Source organism: Lutjanus erythropterus, chromosome 7 (assembly GCF_056507025.1).
Source record: "Lutjanus erythropterus isolate fLutEry1 chromosome 7, fLutEry1.hap2, whole genome shotgun sequence".
In the NCBI taxonomy this organism is placed as follows: domain Eukaryota; kingdom Metazoa; phylum Chordata; class Actinopteri; order Lutjaniformes; family Lutjanidae; genus Lutjanus; species Lutjanus erythropterus.
In genome coordinates, this window is record NC_139323.1 from 21,630,174 (window position 1) to 21,654,223 (window position 24,050).

Here is a 24,050-nt window from a genome sequence, read left to right on the forward strand (position 1 = left end):
TTTCTGTCAGAAATCTGTGAAGTGTAACTAAAAGTGTCATCTGTAGAATCTGCTCCATATGTAGACGAACAGCAGCATTCTACCCCTGTGGAGGATTCAGCTTGTTTGTTTGCTGTGGAACGTGGTTTGCTTCATACACTACCTGCAGCTATTCTCTAACTTACAGTCATCTCTTCCTTCTCTGCTTGTACTTCCCTAGTGTACCTGTCGTAAGGACATGGTGAAGATCTCCATGGATGTGTTTGTACGCTGCTTGCAGCCAGATCGCTACGAACTGTGGAAGCAGGGCAAAGACGTCACAGTGTTGGACCACCTTAAGGCCACTGAGCTCAGCAGCCCTGAACTAGAGCGCTGGAGGCAGAATCGTGTCACCCAACGAGCAAACCTCCTACGAAGGTGAAACTACATAAATTGGCTAAACTTTGAGGTTTGATACGCATGTTACATGTGTACATTAGGGCTGCATGATTCTGGCTAAAATGTGGACCATGGATTTTCTCCCTAAGAAGTGAAATCATGATTCTCTCACACAATTCTTATTTTTTCAACAAAAACATTTATTATACCCTAAAAAAAACAGTGCATATCAAAGTGCTTGACTTAAACATCACAGATATTAAATACTGTAAAAAATGTTAACAAATACCACAAGTCTCTTTTCTTCTCTTAACTTAAATGCCGCTGAACATCAAAAAATAGAATGGAAAATTACAACTCAAGAATAAATAACCCACTGACCCATGCGTGATACACTTTTCTTGAGTTAGCTAGCTGTAACAGTGGAAATTTCATTTCCTATAAATTTATTTATTACTACATTTATTATGAAGCAGCAAAATCAGAAAATGTTGGATTTTCATCAGCAGAAACTGTAAAATAAAGCAGATATCTGAAAGTTCGTATAGTAACGCAGGAGAGAAGCTTAACTTCAAACTACAGAGATTCAGCAAGAAGCTACAAAATGACAGAGCTGAGCACGGAGTTTTCAAATATTCTGGTTTGTCTTGCACAGACATGAGTTGAGTCACAACATGTTTGTTTGAGGGGAGAAGCTTGGAGTCAACATCCGTTTATCTTTGGCTTTAGATGGATTACATTTATAAATGAGAGATAAATTAAGAAATTGCAGATGGGAATGCTGGCAGTTGAAAAGGTAACACTAAACTGCATTGCTGGCTTAAAAAGTTGATTAATACTAAGAACCTACGAATATATTTTAATGTTTAATTTTTGTTGAAAGGCTGATGCTAAATTGACAGTGACTGGGTTAGAACATTTTCTAAAAAAGATTTTGGGCAAGTCACCCAAGACAGTGGTGTGGGAAAGACTGAATGATATAGCAACTGGGATTGTTCAGAAGCAAGTAAGTGAACATGTGAATGCTTAAGGAAATAGGACTGTGTGATCTGTCATCATTTAGAAACAAGATCTCATAGATGTATGAATCGAGACGTGGATTTATTTTACAATTGATCATGCTGCCCTTGTGTAAATCCACCTAGTAAGTAACATATCCAACTATGCACATCAGCAATTCGAATGCACTTGTAAAGTGTTTAGTTGCACAACTGTTGTTCTAGGAATTGTTGTGTTAAAATTCTCGTGTGCTTATAGCTGCCCAAACATAACATATATGCATGTTGTATATGCAAATATGACTCAAGAGTGACTGTTGTGAGATTGTAATGTTATGGTGTATGGATAAAAGAAAAACAAAGAAATATTAGGCTTCTCTCAGGGTCTCTGTGTGAATTAGACACCTTACCATGTGTCTGTGTAAGTATCAGATTTGCATATCAGCTGCATGACAACTGTTGCCAGGTGAAGACTGCGAGCATGTAAAGGTGGGAGAGAAGCAAGTGGCCTTGCTCGCATGGAGTGAGGAAGACAAATACAGATAGTATAAGAGAGTGTTGTGACGAATCTGGAGAGACATGAGTCTGGGTATCCTGTGTTCTGACACTGGTGATAAACGCACCTGTTTGTACAAAGAGTTGTATTCAAGTATAAGCTGCAATATACCATTTTTCTTCATTATAATGTGCATCTTGTTTGCAAGCAATAAATAATCCTGACTATGTTTTTAGACGTAATATGAAAGAAATTATTTACCAGTCTTTATCTCCCACTCCAGAGCCATGCAGAAGATGAAGCAGGTCCGTCGTTTAAAGCTGGAGGAGGTGAAGGTGCTGGCGGAGGAGGGCATTGAGCTGAATGCTGCTGACTATCAGCGTCAGGTGGAGGAGCGCGAGGCCCAGCGAAGGCAGGAGAGGGAGGAGCGTCTGGCCAGGGAGGCCATGTTGACCCTGGAAGCCATGGAACGTGAGGAGCAAGCGGCTGCTGAGGCCGCTGCCAAAGCAGCAGAGACTCCGGTTGTAAAGGGTGAGGATGTCTGTGTTTGTATGTGTGTTGTAATGGAATTTGTTCTATTAGTGCATGCGTGCTTTTAAGCCAAGAGAAACTATGTATCCATACACAGAAATGAAACTATAGCAGAGTGTAACTTTCTCATTCTGTGTCTGTGTAACTGCAACACAAACCAGGATGATGAGGGGTTTTATTTACAGAGCATGACACTAGATTAATGTGAACATGATCAAAAGCAGCACAGTGGCTTCACTTTGAATTACAAGTGTTTCCTCAGACCTTCTTTCCCTCCATAAAGTTTTTGATGAACCACTACTACTTTTCTGAAGTTTTTTTTTTAACCCCATTTCTTTTTGCTAGTGGAAGAACCTGAAGCCAAACCTCAGAACTTGACAGAGGACATTGAGAAAAAGAAGCACAAGAAGCCGAAGAAGATATCACCTACCAGCAACCCCATGACTGGGTTTGAGGAAGCATTTCAGCAGTTTGCCACATCTGGCATTAAGAAAGAAAAGAAAGCTGTGGTCAGCCCTCCAGCGGTGGTCAGCCCTGCTACCCAAAGACCGATTGACATCCCAGCAGAAATCAAGCCAGATATCAGCGCCACCCAGGTTAGCTTTTCCAGCTCAAAGTTTATTGATTTGTCATTGGAGTTGTAACGAGTTATATCCAACAGGGTAGCAAACTTTTATTGTTTACTGCACAAGTATGTGGATAAGATCTCAGAATTTAATGCACAAATGAATTCTTCAAAAAGAATCTGAATATATCACTGATGACGAAAAGATTGTATTTATTTGCTGCTGGATTTTGGAAGGTTAAAAATGGTGAATAAAGAATAAAACAATCTTTGTTGTATCAGGCATGCTACTCCAAGATGAAGATGCCAACAGAGGTGAAGAAAAGTCGCCGTCACCCCCTCAGCAAGCCACCTATGCGCTCGCCTCTGTCCATCTTAAAGCAAGATCCAACCAGCGACAAAGGTGTATATCTGTCATTGTACATTTATTTAACCTTCAGAGTATTCTGTTGTAAATATTTTCTAATACTGAACTCGGTACCATTTGTATGGAGAGTTTTACTAGAGGGGAGTCACCCTTCTTTAATGAGGTGTAAACCCACCTACACGAATTTGATGAAATACACAGTCAGGTGGTGTAAATGCTGTTAAATTTCTCCTTGACATGAATAAAATGGGCAAGGGTGGGATTACAACTGCATAATAAAATAGAGATTATTCACATAAAATATACCAAAAACATGATTTGCAAGAAACCCATGTTAGTTGAACACTGATTAATTATCTATCGCCATGCTTTCATTCCCTCTGTCCCTCACATTATTCATCCTGCTCATTGTGCTCTCCATCACGGTACTTAAAATGAAGAAGACACCATTTTTGTTTTGATTATCGATCTGGAGAAAGAAAACAAGCAGTAGTAAAGCTCCCTGTGGGGATAATGAAATCAAGACTGCGAGGCCTCCTTTCACTCCCCTCCCTCCTGTCTTTCTCTTTTCATTTTCTGACTGACACTTATTGATCCGGGGATCATGACTTCCAATTACCTGCTTTCAAAGTCACTTTAAGTCGGCAGCAGGGGACCCGACTCAGGGCCTGTCCTTCAGAAGGGTGGACGGGAGTACAAGGAGAAAGAGAGGGCCAGCGGAGGGAGATGAGAGAGAGTTAAATGGCAAGCTTTTGAAGAGTTCCTCCTGCCTTGTGTCCAGATTTAACAAACAGTCTGGATCAGTAGCTTCAGGGGCTTCACTGCAAAATTGATTCCAGACTCACAACAGCAAGTCGTTGATGCCTGTGCTATTTGTGCTCATCGGCCAATTATATCAGGAGTGGTGCTGTTATTGTCGGGAATGGAGTGTGCTATTTTTGTCTCTTGGCAAGGGCTCCCTTATTAAAAAGATCCCCGTGCTTTTCCAAAAATGCTTCACATGCATTTTTACAGAGAGAAATAAAATCGGTACCAATAATGAATCCGCCAAAATCTCTACAGTAGTCACTTTCTTCAGATTGTAGATGTCTTTCCTTTTGGAGCAGCACGTCTTTAATGCATTTTATTTTTTTTCCCTACAGAGCTGTCTACCCCTATGCCATTGGAGAGTGACATGAAGAAACAGGAGCACCTGTGGCAGAATCAGTCACCCAACTTCCTCGCAGAAAAGGCCTTCAATGCTGCAGTGGCAGCACTCCAACCACATTGTGCTGTCTGTTCACTCTTCTGTCCCTACATAAAGGTACAGCCACACAATGCAGCAGGAGTGCACATGTCAGTGAAGGAGTAATGGTAGTGATAGTAGGGCTATTTCGGGGCTGAACTTTACAATTTAACAGATTTATTACAAAAGCAAATGAATAGACACATCTGTGGAAATTATTACAAAATGAAAAGTAGATATTGAAGTTTTTTTGCCTCATTTAATACACCTATATATGGGCACCATTAGTTGCACGAAGCACATCAAGACGGTACTTGATTTCTTGCTGTGTTCACTGTAGCATCGCTTCATCGATGGTGGCAATGGCATCAGTGATCTTTTGCTTCATGTGTGAAGCATGAATGTGATTAAAAAGTTTGATAACCACTGAGTACATAGAACAAATTTGATTAACGTATCTCATCAATTGCTTTTGTAATTAATTTTTTAAATTGTAAAGACACCCTGTTGTTGTTGTTGCAGTTCAACAAGTGAGTTGTGATATTAAGCGCACTTTTACACTGGACAAAAAACAAACAAACAGTAACACCCACTAGCAGCAGCATTTGTCTTAAGTGGGAAATGATACAAATAGACATTCATTCCCGAGTTACATGACTCTGCAGCTCCAGTTCGGATCAACAGTGATGGAAATACTAATTTTACAAATTAGTCTGTGTTGAGTTTGAAAGGGAGACTGAAGTGAAACCATAACATTGTTACCATCCTTGCTTTTTACTAACTTTTTTTCCCCACCGCTTTTGTGACATCAAATGTGACACATCAAGGTAAAAAAAAGCAAACTCGTATGCTGGCAATGGAAAAGTAGGCAGTCAGCCATTTTTAAGTGTTTTTTTTTTTGTGTGTCAGAACTATCCTCTTTTATGCCAACTGTTGGAAAGACCGATCAGTTATCAGCATGAATGCTAACTGTATTACCTTCTTTCCTCTGTCATCTCCTTCTGCAGAAAGAGGTCTTGATTTCGAATGACGCCCAACGGACCTCCACTCCCCGCCATGGCAGCTGGACTCGTCCACTCGTTCCAGAGATGTGCTTCAGCGTTGGTGCATGCAACACTGAACCCCCACCCGCCAACTATCACATCGGAGAGGATGGGACCAGTCTTCTGCTCTGCTGTTCATCCTGCCAAATGCAAGTCCATGCCAGTAAGTATAAATCCCCTTAAAGACAGTAAGACTTGCTGGCCGTGTTTGAGAAACCGTGAGACCAAACATCGTCTGTTAAGCCCTGTTTGCAGTGCTGTAATAACACCTTGGGACAGCTGCAGTAGTTAAAAAGATGGGGTTTTCCCTTCATATCTAAATGGGTTTTTTAAAGACGAGCAGTGAAAATAAATCCAAGCATAACACGTTGTTTGTATGCTGTTAATGAAAAGTCAACACTCTTGCAGCTGCAGGAAGCTTCCAGCAAAGGGAGCTTAATTACAGCTTTTACAGTTAAGCACCTCCAGGAATTGTGAGTACAGTCAGTGAGAGCAGCCTCGGGTTTTAACAGGTTTTAAAGGATGTTAGAAGTTGGTCTAAAAATGCATTTTGCCATTTTTGCTATGCGTTTATTTAGTTAGTAAAGTTTAAAAATGAGCTATTAAGGCGATGGCTGTAGCTGCAAACATACAATTAAAATGCAAGACATTACAATGCAGTTCATATCACAAGATCCATAAAATGCCTAAGTATATAATCCCTATTTTTCATTGTATTATTTTCGGGTTTTAAAAAACTGGGAAATTATTTTTGCTTCTGTGTATTGTTGCAAAAAGTTGTGTCTGATTCTGTTGAACTGGGAGACTAGCAGCTGTGGCCACACTGCCGTTTGATTTATAACGCTGGTCTCAGCCAGCTACAAACCCGTACATGGACTGACAAGCTTTACAGACAGGCTCTACTGGGCATTTCACTGCTTACTCTATTCACAACATTTTTTTTAATCCTGACCCCTGAGAATAGAGCTGGAGAAATCGGAGGCACAGAAGATGAGACTCCGCTACTGCAGTGCTACAACCTGTCTGCTTAATTCCCCTGTTGCCACTCTCAGCGAGGCTTCCCAGTTTAACTCTCCTTGACTCAGGTTAAACTAGCTAAGTGGCTGCTCAAGCAATGCGACGGCCTCTGAAGGCAGTGCACTATAAACTTCCTTAGGTCTTATTTACTCTGCTTTCCGCACTTAAACATTTTTCACAAAGAAAGTCGACTTTTAAGGGCATATGGCTTCTGTTGAAGCAAAGCCTGAAAGGACAGGCAGCTTGTTAACTTTGTATATGAGCCTTGGGATCTCTGTGCTTGTCTCTGCTTCTCATTACCAAATGTTAACATCCATCCTGGTGTAGATAAACGAAGTAAATGCTCATTTAGTAACATGTTAGAGACCTGTGTATCTGCTTGTCGAAATGTCCACGTGTGCTATTTTTGGTGTCATGCAGCATGTACCACCAGATAATTACAGCTTGGACGTGTGCACATGTACTCAGTCGGTACCACACATACACACCCCAACCCTCCTGGGTTCTTATTATCCCTAAAGCTGGAGTGCACCTTCAGAAAGGCCAGTTCATTAGTCATCCAGGGATGAGCTGGGCTCAGCTGGGAAAGCAGCGCTGCTATTGATAAGAGGACATGAAGCAGAAAGAACTCCTGTCAAAAACCACAGCGCTGCGCTCCATCCCTTTGCTCCTCATTGTTTTGGATTGGACATTCAACTAAAGATCATTCAGACCTTTCTAGGTGGTACATAAATGTGCATACCTTTTGATTCAGGAGCTCAAAATGGAGATGGTGAAGATTTGGGATATTCCCCCAAGACAAGACAAGACAATTATAAAAATCAGGAATTATTTAATCAATAATTGTAGTAATGGCAGAGCTTGACTCAGGCTGACACAAAGCCCATTGTTACTGAACCTTAAAACAACATAATATTCATCTCGTTTCTCACAGGTTGTTACGGTGTAAAGCCAGACTCTGTCAGTGAATCGTGGATGTGCTCCAGGTGTACAGCAGGAGACTGGACAGTGGTGAGTAGCAGCAGTACCTTATGAAAATAAAAAAAATCCTTATGATTCCAACACAAGACTAGAAAAAAAACAACTTCTTTGGGACTACAAGCGTTAAAAATGTAGTCTGAAGTTCTAGGAGTTGACTGGACTTGGATATAGATATATCATATATATAGATATAGATATAGATAAATCTGCTGTAGTAAAGATTAGTTGATAATGTTCCCCAGCTGTTACAGTACCAAGCCAAAGTATCATCTAGAAAAAGAATTGAAAGGTATGAGAGCTCAGAAGATCTGTGTCACTGTGTCTTTTGTTTCCCTCACTGCCTTAACATAATCCTTATTTGCTTTGTTTTTCAGGAGTGTTGTCTTTGTAACTTGCGGGGAGGAGCTTTGAAGACTACCACAGACAAACGGTTAGTGGAATATGCTTTGGTTTTTACTGTGGCAGTTTTGTCTATTGTGCAAAATTAGCTAAGAATATCACAAATATGGATTAGGCAAATACCAATAACGTTTCTTTTAGAAAGAGAGACGCATATACAAAAAGGAAAACAGGATACATTTGAAAAGTCTGGGGACCATTTGTGGCTTTTGTGAAATAAGGTGATGAAATGGACGAATGAGCACTTCAGATTGGAAACCTCACAATACGGTTAATCTGAGCTTAATTGTGTGAAGATAATGAAATACATTTTGAACATGCTTTTAGATTAAATGAATGTGCAAAAGGTGGCTTCATGTCTGAGAAGGTGCCCTTTGTGATTTTTTTTTCATTTGTGCCTCAGCGTATGCTTTGGTTGACAATACACCCATTTGTTTGTTGTTGCATACACAAACATGTACATGTATGTACAAGAAAAGTTTCATTTCAATCTTACTGACATCTCAGGTATAAAGGATTTCTCTGCAGATTTTTTTCTTAAAAAATTCTCTTTAAAATACTTGGAAAAAAAATAAAGCACAACCATCAGCTACAGTATCAGCAAAATTGACACTGTGGTTGTGGTGTTGCGGGAGTAGAAGTGGACCCCATCACACATAGATGACAATTTAAAATATGAGATTCACACTTTTTCTAAGAACTTCAGTCTAGTTCTGCACATTGCTGTTGGAGCAAAGCTTGTAAAGAAAACACAGGAAAGCCACAGTGTGGTACCTCTCTTGGATCCCCAAATGTCTGAAGCTTTTACGGTGTCGCTCTCTTTCTCAATAACCAGGTGGGTCCATGTCATCTGTGCCATCGCTGTGCCTGAAGCTCGCTTCGTCAACGTCATCGAGAGGGAGCCGGTGGATGTCAGTGGCATTCCAGAATCACGCAAGAATCTGGTTAGTCATTGTGGTGTAATGTGAAAACCACCAAGTTACTAACTTATTTACTCCAACATGCTTAATTTCTTTTGTCTTGTCTCAGTTATGGAATTCTTTCTTACTCCCTCTCTCATTCTTCCACTCCTACAGCCTTTATGCATGTTGAAGCAACTCCCTGTCTTTCTGTATGTCACTCTTTGTTACCCTCCCTCCTTCCCTGGCAGATGTATAGATCATGTTTTTTGCGAGTTGTGGAGGGCATGGGGTAAAACATATGTGCTTAAGGGAATGGCTGAATAATCAGCTGTCATTTCTCACTGTGCCAAATGAACTGAATCGATCCCACGGGCAGGAGGCAATTTCCCCATCGCTGCCACGTCTTTGAACACAACTCCTGCCCCCACATCTTTCTCTCCATCTTTCCTTCCCAGTCTCTGCTCCCCCTCCACTCACCTGATCCCACTTCACAGGCAGCGGCACTGCTTGCTGGTGCATTATCACAAATCTACAAATAATGTCACTCCTCTCCCTCCCCTCCTCTATGAATAATCTATCACAGAGAAGCTATGTGACATTTGCATCCGAGTGCTGTCAAAGCAGGTTTCCTCCATGTCTTCTTAAAAGGCCATGAGAAGAAGCTCTGCAGTCTAATGATTCGGATGACTGGGCTGATCAAATGTGAACACGCACCCTTGAAACCAGTTAATATTGCACCATGTTCGGCAGTCTGTGTTTTTCCCTCCATCTCTGAACGTTTGGTTTTCAGGGACGGAGAGCTTTCACACAAGCTTCTTTTGTCTCAGTTGTTGAATTTCTCAGGCACAGAAACGCTGTGCAAGTCCTCGAAAGATGTACCTTTCCCAAACGTGGTGTTGCAACTTGCACCTCGAGGTGTTGTGATTTCTTTTCTTGTGAGAAAACTGCCTCAAGCTTGGAAAGGAGAGCTGCTTAAATAAATCATCATACGATCTTTAAAATTACTTTGCACTAATCATTCCAGGTCTGTTCTCCTGTTACAGGCAATGACACATAAACCAAACCATAATTTCATAAGTTATTAAACACTGTTCTAATTTTGGAGTTTGCATTTTACTTCAGAGGGAATGTGCCATGTTTCTTTTATGCTACCAGAGGCCAGGGCAAAAGTAATTTTAAAATTCTACAATTGAAGGCTTGAAATGCACAGAAATAGGGCTGCCTCTGACTAAATGTGTTCCTAGTTCTCTAGTAGTTCAGGCCATTTTTAAACTTTTCACTGCACATTTATGATATTCAATTAATTATTTGAATATATACTGTATATATCAAGCATCAGAAAATGGTTTGCGTTCCAGGACTGAGAGAGGATGTTGTAAGTAACATTGTTAAGACTGTGCTGCATTACAGAGAATTATAAAACAGTAATAATGAGCCTTTACAATATCAATTTTACAAGGGGCAAAAAGGAATGCTAGCAGTATAACATCATACAAGTTTGGGACACAGAACACAGGAATAAATATCTTCCAGCTTCACAAAAATAGATACTGACTTAATCAACACAATGGCTGATGTATACTTACAAATTAACTAACTATAGACTCACTCCTCTGCCGCTTCACAGAACACCTGTCGCCAATCCCCACATGTCTGTCGTTGTCGCTGGAGTCAGAGTTCAGCCCGTATCCACTGTAAATCACCTTGATACTGTATTCCGTGTCATCAAACTGGCCTCTGTTGGTCTCGAGGGCTGTATTCAGTCCCGGTCTGGCCGTGTTCACTAGAAGGCTGTTGAGTCTGGTTTATTTGCCCGCTCACCCAGCTCCAGTTCCAGTACTCATTCTGGCGACACTCCCGACTCCCTTGGTCCCAGTTAAGTGTTAAGCGCCCCGTATTATAAGAGGCTTCTGTGGTACAAAAGAAAAGGTTCATGTTGCAACTGTCCCCCTGATACTTTTCGTCCTGGCCCTACTGACAAGGTGAATCTCCTGAACGGAGTTTCAGGTGTGTTTTTTGTCTGCAGCTAATGGATTGATTAAAACTTGCTCAACTATGGGTTGGTTGACTTTTCAGAGGCAGCTCCACATAAAAAAGGAGAAACAAAGTGGTTGGTTGGTTATTATTTATCACTTTTGCACTGTCAGTGTCTTCATTGGTGCAAAACAAAAACGTGGATGTGCCTTTGTCTTTAAGACTGTTGCTAACTTTGGCTGATGCTGGACAGTCTTTACTGTGTTTTTTTTTTCAAAGCAATCGGAATCAAACGCTGTTTCAGAGTTAATTAAAATTTGAAACAGTAATATGAATCATTGGGGTTTGAAGATCATTTAATATACATATAAAACAGCAAGGTTGAATTAAATATGAACAAGCAAATTGACATGCAGCTAATGTCTCTTGCCATATTTTGTGGTGCATCTCTGGTGTCAGGTGTCACTGCCTGCCAGTGGTTTCAGCAGTGGAAAAGTAGACCAGCCTGGAGAAAACTGTAAACCATACCAGCCAGTGAAATATCAAACAGCTCTGTTGTACATTTTCTTCCTGCACCAGTGCAAAAATGAAGTATTGGCACTTTAATAAAGAATTTTTATTTTTTTATTGATCGGCCGTGCGCTGCACTATAGCCGCTCTGTGTGATTTGTCAGGAGGAGGAGGATGGAGGAGGAAGGATGAGAGAGAAAGCATGAGGGATTGAGCAGACAGTGTGTGATGATAGATAATCACAATAAAACAAGTGCACAAAAACATAACAACATGTCACATAAGGTGGGACGGCTGACAAGGCTGTTGGGGTAACAGGTTAGATCGAAGCATGTTGTCAGTAGTTAAACATTTATAATTCCACTTTGGCAGGTTATAGCTTAATAGATAGATCTTTTCATTAGGATTTTGAAGGGAGATAATGTTTCTGAAACCACCCACCCCTGTGTATTGAGAAGATAACTCAGTTTGACAGGCCAAATTCCAGCACATGCTTTTATTCTCTTTTTTTTGTTCCATCTCGGCTTTTCATCCTTGTTCTTTCATTTTACCTGAATCGAGGGACAAAAGAGGGACGGAGAAGGAAAGTGTAAAGACAAAGAGGGGAAGACGTGGCGGTTAGAAGGATTCGGAGTGAATTGAAAATGAAGGATGAAGGCTGTGGCTTTGCATGTGCAGGGTGATGCATGTTAAAGTGTCTCAGTGGCGAGTCGACTAGGTTCCCGGCCAAAAGCAAAGATTTGGTTGACTGGTGGTAATTTCACACTCAGGATGTGGGGATGGAATGCAGGGATTTGAAAAGGGAAGTGTCCCAGGGGAGGATGGCAAATTCCTTGTATGATTGTGAAAGAGTAGAAGTTGAACAAGTGATGCAAGACACCAAAATGGATGCAGGGGGAAAAGGAAAGATGAAAAAAAAAAGTTTTGAACGTCATAGTGCAGGTTCAGGCCACTGTTTTTTAGCAAATATAATATTGTTCTTTAAGAAAAGTGTTGACATTTTCAGTGAAGGCTCTTAGAGAAGACACTGATGACTGCACAAGCATGTTATTAAAAACAGAATGGATGTTTTCAGTTTGACACATGAGTAGAAACCTGTTAGAGTACTAAGATGCTTTACAGGTCCTGCAGTTTTGAGTATGAGCCGGACTAGAAGAGTGAATAGTTTTTGTGGATAAATGTTGGGCCTGTTTTAACCTTCTAAGGTGTGGTTGCACCAACAACGATTAGTTTCTAAGCCTGATTAAATCCTGGGTAGTTTAAAACTTATGTTGCACCAAACTTTTAAACTCTTAAAAAGAGGAAAGATTTTTTTTTAAACCTCTTTAAACTTAACACATTTGACATATACATTTGAGATTTAACGTTTAAATGGCTGCCTTTTTGAGATGGATAGAGCAAAATAATCAAGTTCCTCAAAGAAAGTTGTTGGAAAAATTCAACCTATTTGAGTTTTATGGTGTGTCTCTTCTTTCTCTCACTCCAATCGATCCATTAAAACAGTCTGCCAGTTGCTGCCAAGCAATCGCTCTTTTTTTTTTTTTTTATTGAGCTGTCTTCTATTATGTGGCCATATTGTTGCATTGATTTGGCCGACATGGTTTTCTCAAGAGGAGAAAGTAGCTTCTCTGCTGAGCCATCACAAAACATTTTGTTAACATTTTAGTTAGCTAAAAAACAGTTTAATGTTTTGTTGAAGTAGACGTTTACGCTTACTAGCATCAAAAGCCAAAACCAGTTGTTTCTCATAGTCTGAACAACAGGACCATGATACCATTCCTGTGATCCTTGAATGTCCACAAAAGAGAAAGCAGTAGATAAAAATGAGCTTAGGAGGTCGAGGGGAAATTGTCTCCAAACTGAATCACCAACCGAAGTCTTTGTTTTCTGTTTTCATTGTAGAAGTGTGTGTTCTGCCACGGCAAGAATGCCAATCAGAACCGCGGTGCCTGCATCCAGTGCTCATACGACAAGTGTGCCACCTCGTTCCACGTCACCTGTGCCCAAATTGCTGCAGTCGCAATGATGCCAGCTGATTGGCCCTACGTGGTGTCGGTCACCTGCCACAAGCATAAAAGGATGCCGCCAAAAGTAAGTGCAAATCAAAAGAAGTCTGCTCTCATCTGTGTTTACTTTTAAGTGAGGCTGCAACTAATGATTTTTCACAACACCACTCATGTTTTGTGTTAATGGAAGCTTTAGTCCCTCTTTTTATTTAGGTTTTAGTTATTTGGTTTCTGATCTTATCCAGACAGAATTCTAATAAAAGAAATTTAACCTTTCAGTGTTTTTCTCCAGGAGAAAGAACTGTCTGTGCGGCCGTGTGGGCTGGATGAACACACATAAGCTGCAGTGAAGTTTGGTCTTTTTGTCTTAACCTAAAACTCTCTTCCCGTGTTTTTCTCCCTGCAGCCTCGAACAGCACCCAAAGCCCAACAGGGTGTCAGCCTGGGCCAGAGGGTGATCGGTCGCAACAGTGACAGCTGGTTCTACCACTGCAACATCATCGGCATGGCAACGCAGGTGTATTACGAGGTCAACTTTGACGACGGCTCATATTGCGACAACCTGCACCCGGAGAACATATTAGTGAGTGTTTTTACAGCCTGGTTCAACACCTACCTGTGTACAATTTATAAAGATAATATCAACAAATTTATTTCCCTGTTTTTTTTAAAGCCAAGGGGAAATATCTTAGCAACTGCCATATGCTTTGTAGCTGGAGCATCTTTGCAAATGAAAAAATAATGACTAAATGTAACTGCAAATAACTTTTAATGACTCACTGCCATATGTTGGCAACTAACATAACTTTAATAACAAAGGAGAAAGGATTAAGTTCACTTAATGTAGCTCTTGCATCTTTTGTAGTTCAACCTCCTCTTCTTAAGTAATCTAATAAATTAATGAAATTTTAAAATAACAAAACTTATTATGCAATCATGGATCTTCTGCTGCCTACTAAAATAGTTTAAAGCAGTTTGTGTAAATCTTCAGTCAAAGTTCAGTGGACATTTTGAAAATCCTGCCCAAAAATCTGTATTACTTTAAGTTCTGTTTACTGAGTCCGTATGTTAGCTGCCTCAGTTTTTGTAATATTCCTTGCAAATCAAGAGTTCATCAGTGTTTAGTAAAATGACATGCAGATCTCTTAATTCTAACTTTTCTGTAACTCTTCTCTCCATCGCCTTCACTTTCTCTGTTCCTCTTCATCCTCATCCTCCTCCTACTTCAGAGTCATGACTGTCTGCGCAACGGTCCTCCTGAGGTGGGGGAGTTGATTGTGGTCAGCACACCTGAGGGTCAGGTCCTCAACGCTTCCTTTGTCAGAGAGCACACCCATAAGTTCTACCAGGTAAGGAAAAAGTCCAGCTCAATTCCAGCTAGTAAAATAAAATTACCGCTGATAGTTTTTTTTTTTTTTTTTTGCTTGCGCCTGTCTCCCTTCACAAAGTCACTGTAATGATTGGTATGGTGCTCTTAAAGGAGCAGATCATGGTTATTTTTTGAGATATTTATATACTGCACATTTCTCCTTTTAAATGGGTAATTGCATTTGTAGTGTCCTCTTCACAGAACTGATGCTGAGCAATTATTGCAAATAGAAACTTTGCTATCTGTTTCAGACACTTCAAAAAACCTCCACACCGCAGACATACCTGTGTTCCATGCACATAATTTTAGGCGTCATCTGAACGGCCGTTCATATTGGCAAAAACTTTCATTTAGGGCCGGTACCAATGTTTCATTTTAAAGCCTGTAAAGGCTGATAGCAATGACAGATATTATTATGCATCCCTAGATATTAGCCTCACTCATTTACAGTCCAACTTGCTAAAATATCTGATCAAAACTCCAAAGTCACCTGGAGGTAGACACTCAGGTTAGAGGCTAGAAAATCACCACTTTAGATCTCTGAATCTCTGAACAGGCTGATGTGTTTGTTTTCAATCCTTTTTCTGACAGTTTATCCACAGATTAGATTTGTGAATTGCACAACTGATAGGTAAAATGTTGAAAAAAAGGAACTGAAAACAATCATATTCATGAGCACCTGCTCTTGTCTTCAGTTTGAAATTCCCAGCGGCAGTCAAATAAAATCTGTAAAAAAGCGTATACAGTTTTCAGGGTGAGGGGTACTCACTGGCGGGTACTCTGTGAGCATCATTTCCATATTTCATCTGCTGCTCCTCTGCAGAGCGACTTGGAAGTGATTGAACCTGTGAACTTTTGGTCTAATTGCTTTGCCACCCTCTGGTTTGGTTCCCCGATCTGGTATTTATCAATGTGTGAAAAGCTTGGCTGCCCTTGTAGATTATGGTGGAGCATTTTGATACAGTGTGGCATTAAAACATAAAGTGGAGAGATTTAGCATCACTGGTGCATGCTGGGGAATTTATGGGGCAAATATGCAGAGTGCTTACAAAGTGGAAAATGCAGAATTGAAGAAGATGATTCTCTGGGACTGGTGTCAGGGGAGGCCATCTTGAAAGTCACATACAGTCACAGATGAAGAAATGTATTTTGCAGATGAGGTTAAGTGAAGCTGTTAATCATAGATTTTGCCACCATGACGCTGGTTATGTAAGCACATCTGTGTATTTCTTACCCATGCACACACACACAGAGAGAACAGGGGCAGCATTTATGCACATTAATTTTCCACTGTTATTCAAAATATGACAGTATTCTGAATACTGAATTCTGTAATATAAATAGTATGTACCATTTGGATATTTTATTCTCTGCAGCCATTCCACTTTTCAACTTCCACTTGGAGCTGTTTATTTTTGTTATTGATGAATCTGTTGATAATTTTCTCAATCAGTTGATAGTTGTTTGGTACATAAAATGTTGGGAAAATGTCAGAAAATTATTAAAAGTGTTGATCACTATTTCCCAAAGTCTAAGATGATGTCCTCAAGTGTCTTGTTTTGTCCACAACTCAAAGATATTCAATTTATTCTTATAGAGGACTAAAGAAAAATATTTACATGTAAGAAGCTGAAATCATTACATTTGGACATTTTTTTCTTAAAGATTAAAAGTAACTGGTGATTAATTTAATAGCTGACAACTAATCGGCTAATTACTGCAGATCTAAGTCAGTATGGACGGCTGCATATGAACGAGAATATTGGTGGAATATTCATTTTCATTATACATGTTGACAGCTTAGTCGGAATATTGTCTTTTTCAGAATAAGGACAAAAAAACAGAATATTTTGCACGTCATATCTTTCTCTGCTCTCTTTGTGTCCCTGTGTGGTCCACTAGCTGTAGCGCTGATCTTCCTGTTAGAGACGAGGAGGCGTTACAATGAATTAAAAACAAGCTTCCAGCTGGTCACTGTGTCTGAGCCGCAACCCTGACCGTGCCCTCTTTTTATACGTTTTCAACACTAAGCTGATGCTCCCATCCAGTCAGCGAGCAGCTTTGGGGTTCAGTGCCACGGTCAAGGGCGTTTTGACAGAACACATGGTTGTTGATGGAAACATTTATAATAGCTGAGATCCCATCTGTGACTTTGTGGGTACAAGTTTATATTTTTGCTCACTAAGCCACCCTGCTACTCTTTCTTCCCTACCCACGGATATGTCTCCTTTTACAAATGTTTCCTTCTCAGTCGAGTGTATGCGACAAAACAGTTGGAAATGTTAGTTTATTGACCCAAATTTTCACCACATCTGCCCAGGTCGAGTTTCAAGACCAGAGTCAACTGATGCTGAAACCCTCAGAGATCTATCAGCTGGATCAGGAGCTGCCCAAGAGGGTCCGAGCCAGACTGGTGAGTACTTTCTGCTTTCTACTCTGCTCACACGACGTACAATAGGGCACTCAGTCTTGTTGTAATAATAAATAAGAGGAAGACACTTTAGTTTGGCAGATATGTGGCTCTGTTGACACGGTAGATTTTAGAATTGTCTGCAGAGGCAAATGATAAGAAAGGGCAGCCCAACAATAGCTTGTGTTGTTCAATAAAACAACACTAAAGTAGCTGCAGATAAAACAACTATTTGTTCAAGCAAACAGCCGACGCTTTGCAGCCCACAGAGGATAAAGGCCTGTGTGTGGGCCAAAATGTGTAGGTTTTAATAAATAGCAGAAAAAGTGTGTGTGTGTGATATACTTCTGAAATGCCAGAGAAGCTTTCTGTGAATGTTTGTGTCAGAAGACGGCAGTGATGACTTTTGAAGTCCTAATCAATTCTGACTGTCAGACACGCACACAACAGATTTCACAGATTATGTCCGTAAATCATCCTACACTGACTGATGAAGTAAAACAGATAATCAGCACTAACTTTGCAGGAATGCATGCAGTCTGACATTATTGCATCAAGCGCTAAAAAGTAATGCAAGCAAACAGTAGACTGGGATACTCAGTAGATACAGAATTGCTACTGTGAACTGTTTAATCTAACCAAAATAACCAAGCTAACGGCGAGTAAAGAGTAATGTAACCTCAAACTTATTCTGAGTGATGGACGGGGGAGTTTGAATGGATGTCCTCTTGTTGGTAACAACTGCCTTTACTGTAATTTGACCTCTTATTGACTGCTGGTTCAACTAGGAATGAAACTGAAACATCTTGATCAATTGCCCCAATTTTTATTTTTTTCGCCGTTCACCAGTGTTTCTGATCGACTATTCGTGGTCACTAAGTTCACATATTGATTGTCATTATCAAATGTTGTTTTTAATCGATCAATTTAATTCTCTAGGCTATAAAATGTCATTAGTGTAAAACTGTACTGAAAAGAGCTCAAGGTTGGATGTGCAAATTACTTGAAAATCCAAAAGATAATCAGTTTACATTTTTTGTCACTTCACAAATCAACACTACAAAATAATATGAAAAAAATAAACTGAATTCTGACAGAAGCTGGACATCAGATCAGGAATAAAAATGGGCACTGGGCGTGAAGAACACAGGTCTTATCCCATGTAGTGTGTCATAGTGGATGATTTTAAGCTTTTTTAAGCTTTCCCAACATGAGACAGCCGGTATCAGACACGCTGTTGTTGTTTGGTTATAATATTGTTCCTATAAGTCGTTCCCCAACACCTCCTTCCAAATGACATCACGCACTTCACGAAGATGGCGAGTGATGATCGGGGAGCAACGTGTAGTCGTGTCTCTCGACCTAGTGAGGATAAGAATTTCTGACTCTATAATGATCTAATCTGACACAGTGACCAGCTTTTGTAGTCTGAACCTGGCATCACCTTGAATTAACCTCAGGCAGCGTGTTCAACTGTTTTTACATGAGTGGTTAAATATTACTAACACCTGTAGAGTCACAACCGTAATTTTCACATGCAGCACATTTCATTGTGGTATTGTTGGCAGAAAGTAGCCATCGACTTTCACACTGAAATAAAGTAGCAGACAGTAAATCTAGTGTACTATATAGTGAACAAGAGTGATTTCAGACACAAGACACTCCTGTTCATAATTTGTCCTCAGTCTAACTGTGTACTTGTTTGTTTTCAGGCTATACCTGTACCACAGGAGGAGGTTCCCCCAGCAGATGAAGCTCAAGCAGCCAAACGCCGCCGCTTACCTTCGAGTGCAGCCCCGCCCGCTGAAACCCCCATGGATACAACCAATAACCCCGCCTGCCCCTTAACCACAACCCCTGCAGAAGCACCAGCAGCAAATCATCACAGTATTAGTACACCGCCGACCTCACAATCGCTGTCCCAGCCCGCCGCGCACCCGCAGGATGCTGCCGCCCCGACCAATGGGATTCAGATGGACGCTGAGACCCCAATGGACATGAGCGTCACCCTCACCAACGCTTCAACGGAGTCAACCCCAGCCTCGGACCCCGTGCTTACTCCACAGTCGACCTCTTTTCAATCGACATTAAACTCTGATCCCCTCCTGTCCGCCGCCACATCCCCTCCCCTGCTGCCGCCCGAGCACATGGCCGACGGCTACGTACCAAGCAGCGGCTTCGTGTCCTACATGGAGACCCTCCTCCATTCACATTTCCCTCAGGATGACGGCCCCGGAGCCCTGTATTAAAAACTGGCTCCGCTATGTTATTACTCAGCCAGTGTAGGCTGAGCCCATAGGAAGTAAGCTAATGGAGGTGGATTCTACTGAGTGCTGTATTAACGGACACAAACAGACACACAAGCACTCTTTTAATGCATGTTACTTTTCTATTTTTGATTTAATGTATTTGCAGTGGTGCTTTAGCCTGCTCTGAAGCAGCGGCTGAAGAGGACATGTTTTATTTTTAACATTATTATTTGTTGTTGTTTCTTTTTTAGTCTTTTTTTTGCTTTTTTTGTCAGCTGCTGCGCTTTTCTCCTCCATCTTAATATGATTAAGTCTCTGGGTGTCAACTCCATACCTCGTTGCATTAATTCAGTAACAGCACACTCCCGTTTTTTCTTTGTACAGGAAGCTAATTACTCGGACTAGGACTTTGCCTCTCAGCAGTGAGGCCCCCGGTGGACAATTCTTTTTTTCCTTTTTAAATCAAAATAACCAGCAACAAAATCTCTATTTTTCGAGCCAGCCACTCGTGGCTTTGAAACTTTAGTGTCACGTTGTCCATCTACAGGATATTTTCAGTAAGGTGTTTTATTGTCAGATTGCAAGAGGTAAATGGGGGAATGGGGGGTAAAAAAAAAGTGTATTATCGTAGGGGGAACTCAGTATTTAAATGTCTTAGTCAAATATTGAAAGAATTATTTGTAATAGAAGAAACCTGTTGAATGCAAACACTAGTAGATTTGTCTGCAGGATGCAATGAATTTTTTGTGAAGATGTGTCACAGTAGTTAACAGATGAGACCTTTTATGTATTGACGTCATTCAAATGGTCATTTTGGTGGCTCCACTTTTCAAACCCTAATCTATCTCAGGGTTCCTACATGTGGAAAATAAATTCAGTTTTAGCATCAAAGTCTTCACACAGTTCAGGAGGAGCAGAAGAGCCCAGAAAACAGCCTCAAAATGTTCCTTAATCATGATTGGCACTTGAATATCCATTGCTTATATTGTCATATCTGGTCCTGTTAATAGTTTCCTTCAAACTGAAGTGATATCTTTGTTTAGTGTCACATTTTTTCCTAGTAGCACATGAACTGTGAATTCAATACAAAGGAAGAAAGTCTGGAAATGATATCTGATATTTGGAAAAAGGAAAATATGTAGGAACCCTAAAATCTGGAAATGTTTTCTACCATTCTTGGTTTAAATGTATAAATCAATATTGTATATTAATAATGTTGTCTGTTTTTTTCTATTACTGTATCCCTTTATATGTTTTCTGAAATTAATTCACAAACTTGGCCGATCCAAACTATTAATACCTTTATTTTTGACAGATTGTCACAGACATTTCTCTCAGTTTGTACTGGTAAACACAGCTTTCTTTTCCTGGTTATGGCATTTTTTTGTGCTACAGAGGTGCTACAGAGATATTAAACTACTGATAACCTGAGTTTTCTTCAACACTTCACCTTGTACATACCGTAGGCCTTGTGTATTGTGAATTAAATTTGTAAATGTCGCACATATACCCTTTTTTTCTGTCATCACAACTGAGATGTTGGGACACATCTGTGTTCCTGTATCCAAATGATATCCATCAAGAAAATCTTATTTCATAGGGATTAAAGTGGGTTGCTAGTCACCAGCTCTTCTGTGGTTTGTGTGTTCACTAGCCCAGAGATTCATAAAGGAGTTTCTGGGTCAAAGTTATTTGACAATGGAAAAGGTCTCCTCTAGGGCTGCAAATGCAAGTGCATTTTCCTGAATTAATAAATATAAAACACATTTCTCATTTTTTTCCCCCCTCATGTTAAGTTTCCTTTTTCAACAAACGGACTGTCGATTTTAATATGTTTTAATTGGTTAATTTCTTCATGCAATTAATCAATGATAAATCGTTGATATCCCTATAATCTTCAGTATATACCAACACCTTCTGATTATTAAGCATTAATTTATCTTATTGTCTTTTTGAGTCTTACAGCGAGAAATGTGGCATTATTCCAGCAGCAAAAGGGGTAGCATAAAAACCGAAGCATCAATTTTAAAAAAGCAAAATAATAAACAGTAAACGAGATATAAGGAGTGACTAAACAAAATATGAACGAGACAAGAAAACAAGAACAATATAAGCACGAAGAAGACTCAGAAGTTGAAATATAGGCACTGCACAGTACTGCATACTTTATTTCCCTGAGATTTCATATGGAGGAATAAATGCTGTGGATCTAAAAGGGATCTTTTATTTACATTTGTATGTTTTATCAATCAAGATAGTCAATTTTCTGTACAATTGGTTATTGAATATTATTTGGTTATCTATAAATTAATCAGATCATGTCTTGTTTTTGCTTTTCCAGTGAGTTTAATAGCTGATAAATTAACACATAATAATCCTTATCCAATCATTAGTCCCCACAGTAGCCACTTCATTGTAGTGAGACCATTTTGACTTACAGTGAATAATCACAGCCTCATGAAACTTCACAACCACAAACTAGAGACCTGAGCCATTCAGACAATGACAGTAAGGGGGTTTCTGAGCAATTCCAAAACAGAAGTGCTCATCCAGTCGCCAGAAAATACACTTCTTTCAGAAAGTTTTTGATACCAAATCACAGTGTGATTTTTAGTGGTGTTCCTTGAGGTCTTAATGTGGTGTTTTGGAAGGATTTTTAGCAGTTCTCATCAATTCTGAAGTGATCAAAAATGCTTTTCCAATAAAACTGCTGCGGCAACTTATGAGACATAATAGAGCATGGCCATCACTTCAATCATAATGTTCTAATCCAGTGGTTCCCAAACCTTTTAAGGCCATGCACCCCTTTCTAAATCCCGACCAGGTTGATGCAAGCAACACACACAAGCAACATAACCTATTTATAGCTGTCACCATGGTGAGAGCGGTACATTCAGATGCTATTAAAGACACTGGAACAATTTTAATAAAAGTTACACACTATCTGCCACATAAAGAACAAAGCATGACAAATACAGAGGCGCGGCAGCAGACACAGTAGGCTCCTCCACTGGACACAGAGCTGCATGAGGGGGCCCAGTAACCTAGTAGCAATAATCTTACACAATTACACCAGCATTACATTTTTCCTCCCACACACCCCCTAGAGCAGCAGTTCTCAAACTGAGGGCGTATAGAGCCACTGCAGGGGGAGCTGTGGATGACCAGGACAACTGAGTGAAACTAAGTTCAATCTATGATTTATTTAGAGGAAATAAACAAAAGCTGGTGCAGCCCACTTTGAGAGACCCTGCTCCAAGCCTGTATGGACTCTAAACTTTCAAAATTCGAATAAGTGCCTAAAGGAAACCACTTGTCACAGTTTATGACTAGAAAAACTTAAGTACTGAACATTTTAAATGAATCTTCGGGTTAACAGCTCTCAGATGTTGTATACCACTTCTGTGTGGCATTTACTGTTGACCTGCTATCTCCCCTTAAGGATCTGCTGCCACCCGTAGAAACGACAAAAATGGATCTATGATAGAACATAAACTCACCTGCCTTTGGAAACAGCCTGGTTATCTCCGTCTTTCAGTTTTCATGCTGAGCTGTCTGCCTCCTGGCTGTAGCGTCATATTTTCCCAACAGATATGAGAGTGATGTTAATCTTCTAATCCAGCCAGCAGGTGTGTCTGCAGACCTGCGTAAATAAGAAACAGTTTGTTTTATGATAGCTCACCCTCATCAGTGTCCTATCATAAAGAATGCTCTCAATAATGTGTAAGATTTCATGTTAGCAAGGCTTACTTTCCAAGATTGGCACAACGTTCTTAGATCTTGAAAAATAACATTCATGGTTTGTACAAACTCTTGAAAGTTTAGAATATGTTTGAATTTGAATATACTCCTTGAAAAATGTTTGATTTTTTAACATAATCTGGTGTTTCATCAACACAATTACTCATTTATCCGTCCATCATCTATTCCTCACTTTGGAAATGAACAAACATTAAGTTATCATGATCAAAACATACAGAGTTAATATGAATAGCAGGTAAAGTAAATGACAATTTACACTGAAGTGGGTATAGAGGAATTTTGGATTTATACCAGCAGTTTAGATGTGATGATGAAGGCTTTGAGAGAAACAAAATATTTGGTATATGTACTTTAAAATACTTGAATTTGACTCTTAAAAAGATGAATTTATCCTGATCATTGAACTGTATTATTAAACCCCACTCAAAATGTTGGAATTCAGTTGAGAGAAATGAGTTCTCTCGGTGTTTGTAATTTTGAAATTGAACTTAACCTGAGCCAGTCGAAGGGGAAACACAACACTTGAAACTTTAATGTTTAAGTAGTCTCTGAGTAGGTGTCTGTATTTAGACCTCAGTGTCTGACATGCTGAAGACTTAATCAAACTCTTAGCTAATCATCAACCATAAAAAACTAAACACCACTATTCCAACTTTACTTTCAACCAATTAAAGAGCCATAACATGTTTTAATCTTTTATTGTGTATACACAACCTTTTGGTTTGGAGGACCAATCACAGTGCCTGCGGGGATCTAACATATTTCTTGAAGAAAATCACACCAGATTCAGCATTTCATTTACTTTACAACACTGAATTGCTTTTCTCTTCAGGCCTTCGGGGAAAATTTTACTTTTTTTATTTATTCATTTAGTGATGGTGAAATTTAA

At 39.9% G+C, this 24,050-nt stretch overlaps 1 protein-coding gene across 1 annotated transcript in view; it reads left to right on the forward strand.

The window, feature by feature from the left end:
• Window positions 1–21,025, forward strand: part of kdm4b (lysine (K)-specific demethylase 4B) — a 56,000-nt gene extending 34,975 nt beyond the window's left edge. The window contains exons 9-22 of the mRNA XM_084723203.1: window positions 200–396; window positions 2,135–2,382; window positions 2,728–2,978; window positions 3,230–3,350; window positions 4,457–4,617; window positions 5,547–5,745; window positions 7,534–7,610; window positions 7,955–8,010; window positions 8,815–8,923; window positions 13,268–13,456; window positions 13,778–13,954; window positions 14,601–14,720; window positions 17,061–17,153; window positions 18,863–21,025. Coding sequence (XP_084579329.1) covers window positions 200–396; window positions 2,135–2,382; window positions 2,728–2,978; window positions 3,230–3,350; window positions 4,457–4,617; window positions 5,547–5,745; window positions 7,534–7,610; window positions 7,955–8,010; window positions 8,815–8,923; window positions 13,268–13,456; window positions 13,778–13,954; window positions 14,601–14,720; window positions 17,061–17,153; window positions 18,863–19,399 — 2,535 coding nt within the window. The 3' untranslated portion in view covers window positions 19,400–21,025. The remainder of the gene's footprint in view (window positions 1–199; window positions 397–2,134; window positions 2,383–2,727; window positions 2,979–3,229; window positions 3,351–4,456; window positions 4,618–5,546; window positions 5,746–7,533; window positions 7,611–7,954; window positions 8,011–8,814; window positions 8,924–13,267; window positions 13,457–13,777; window positions 13,955–14,600; window positions 14,721–17,060; window positions 17,154–18,862) is intronic.
• Window positions 21,026–24,050: the final 3,025 nt, after the last annotated feature.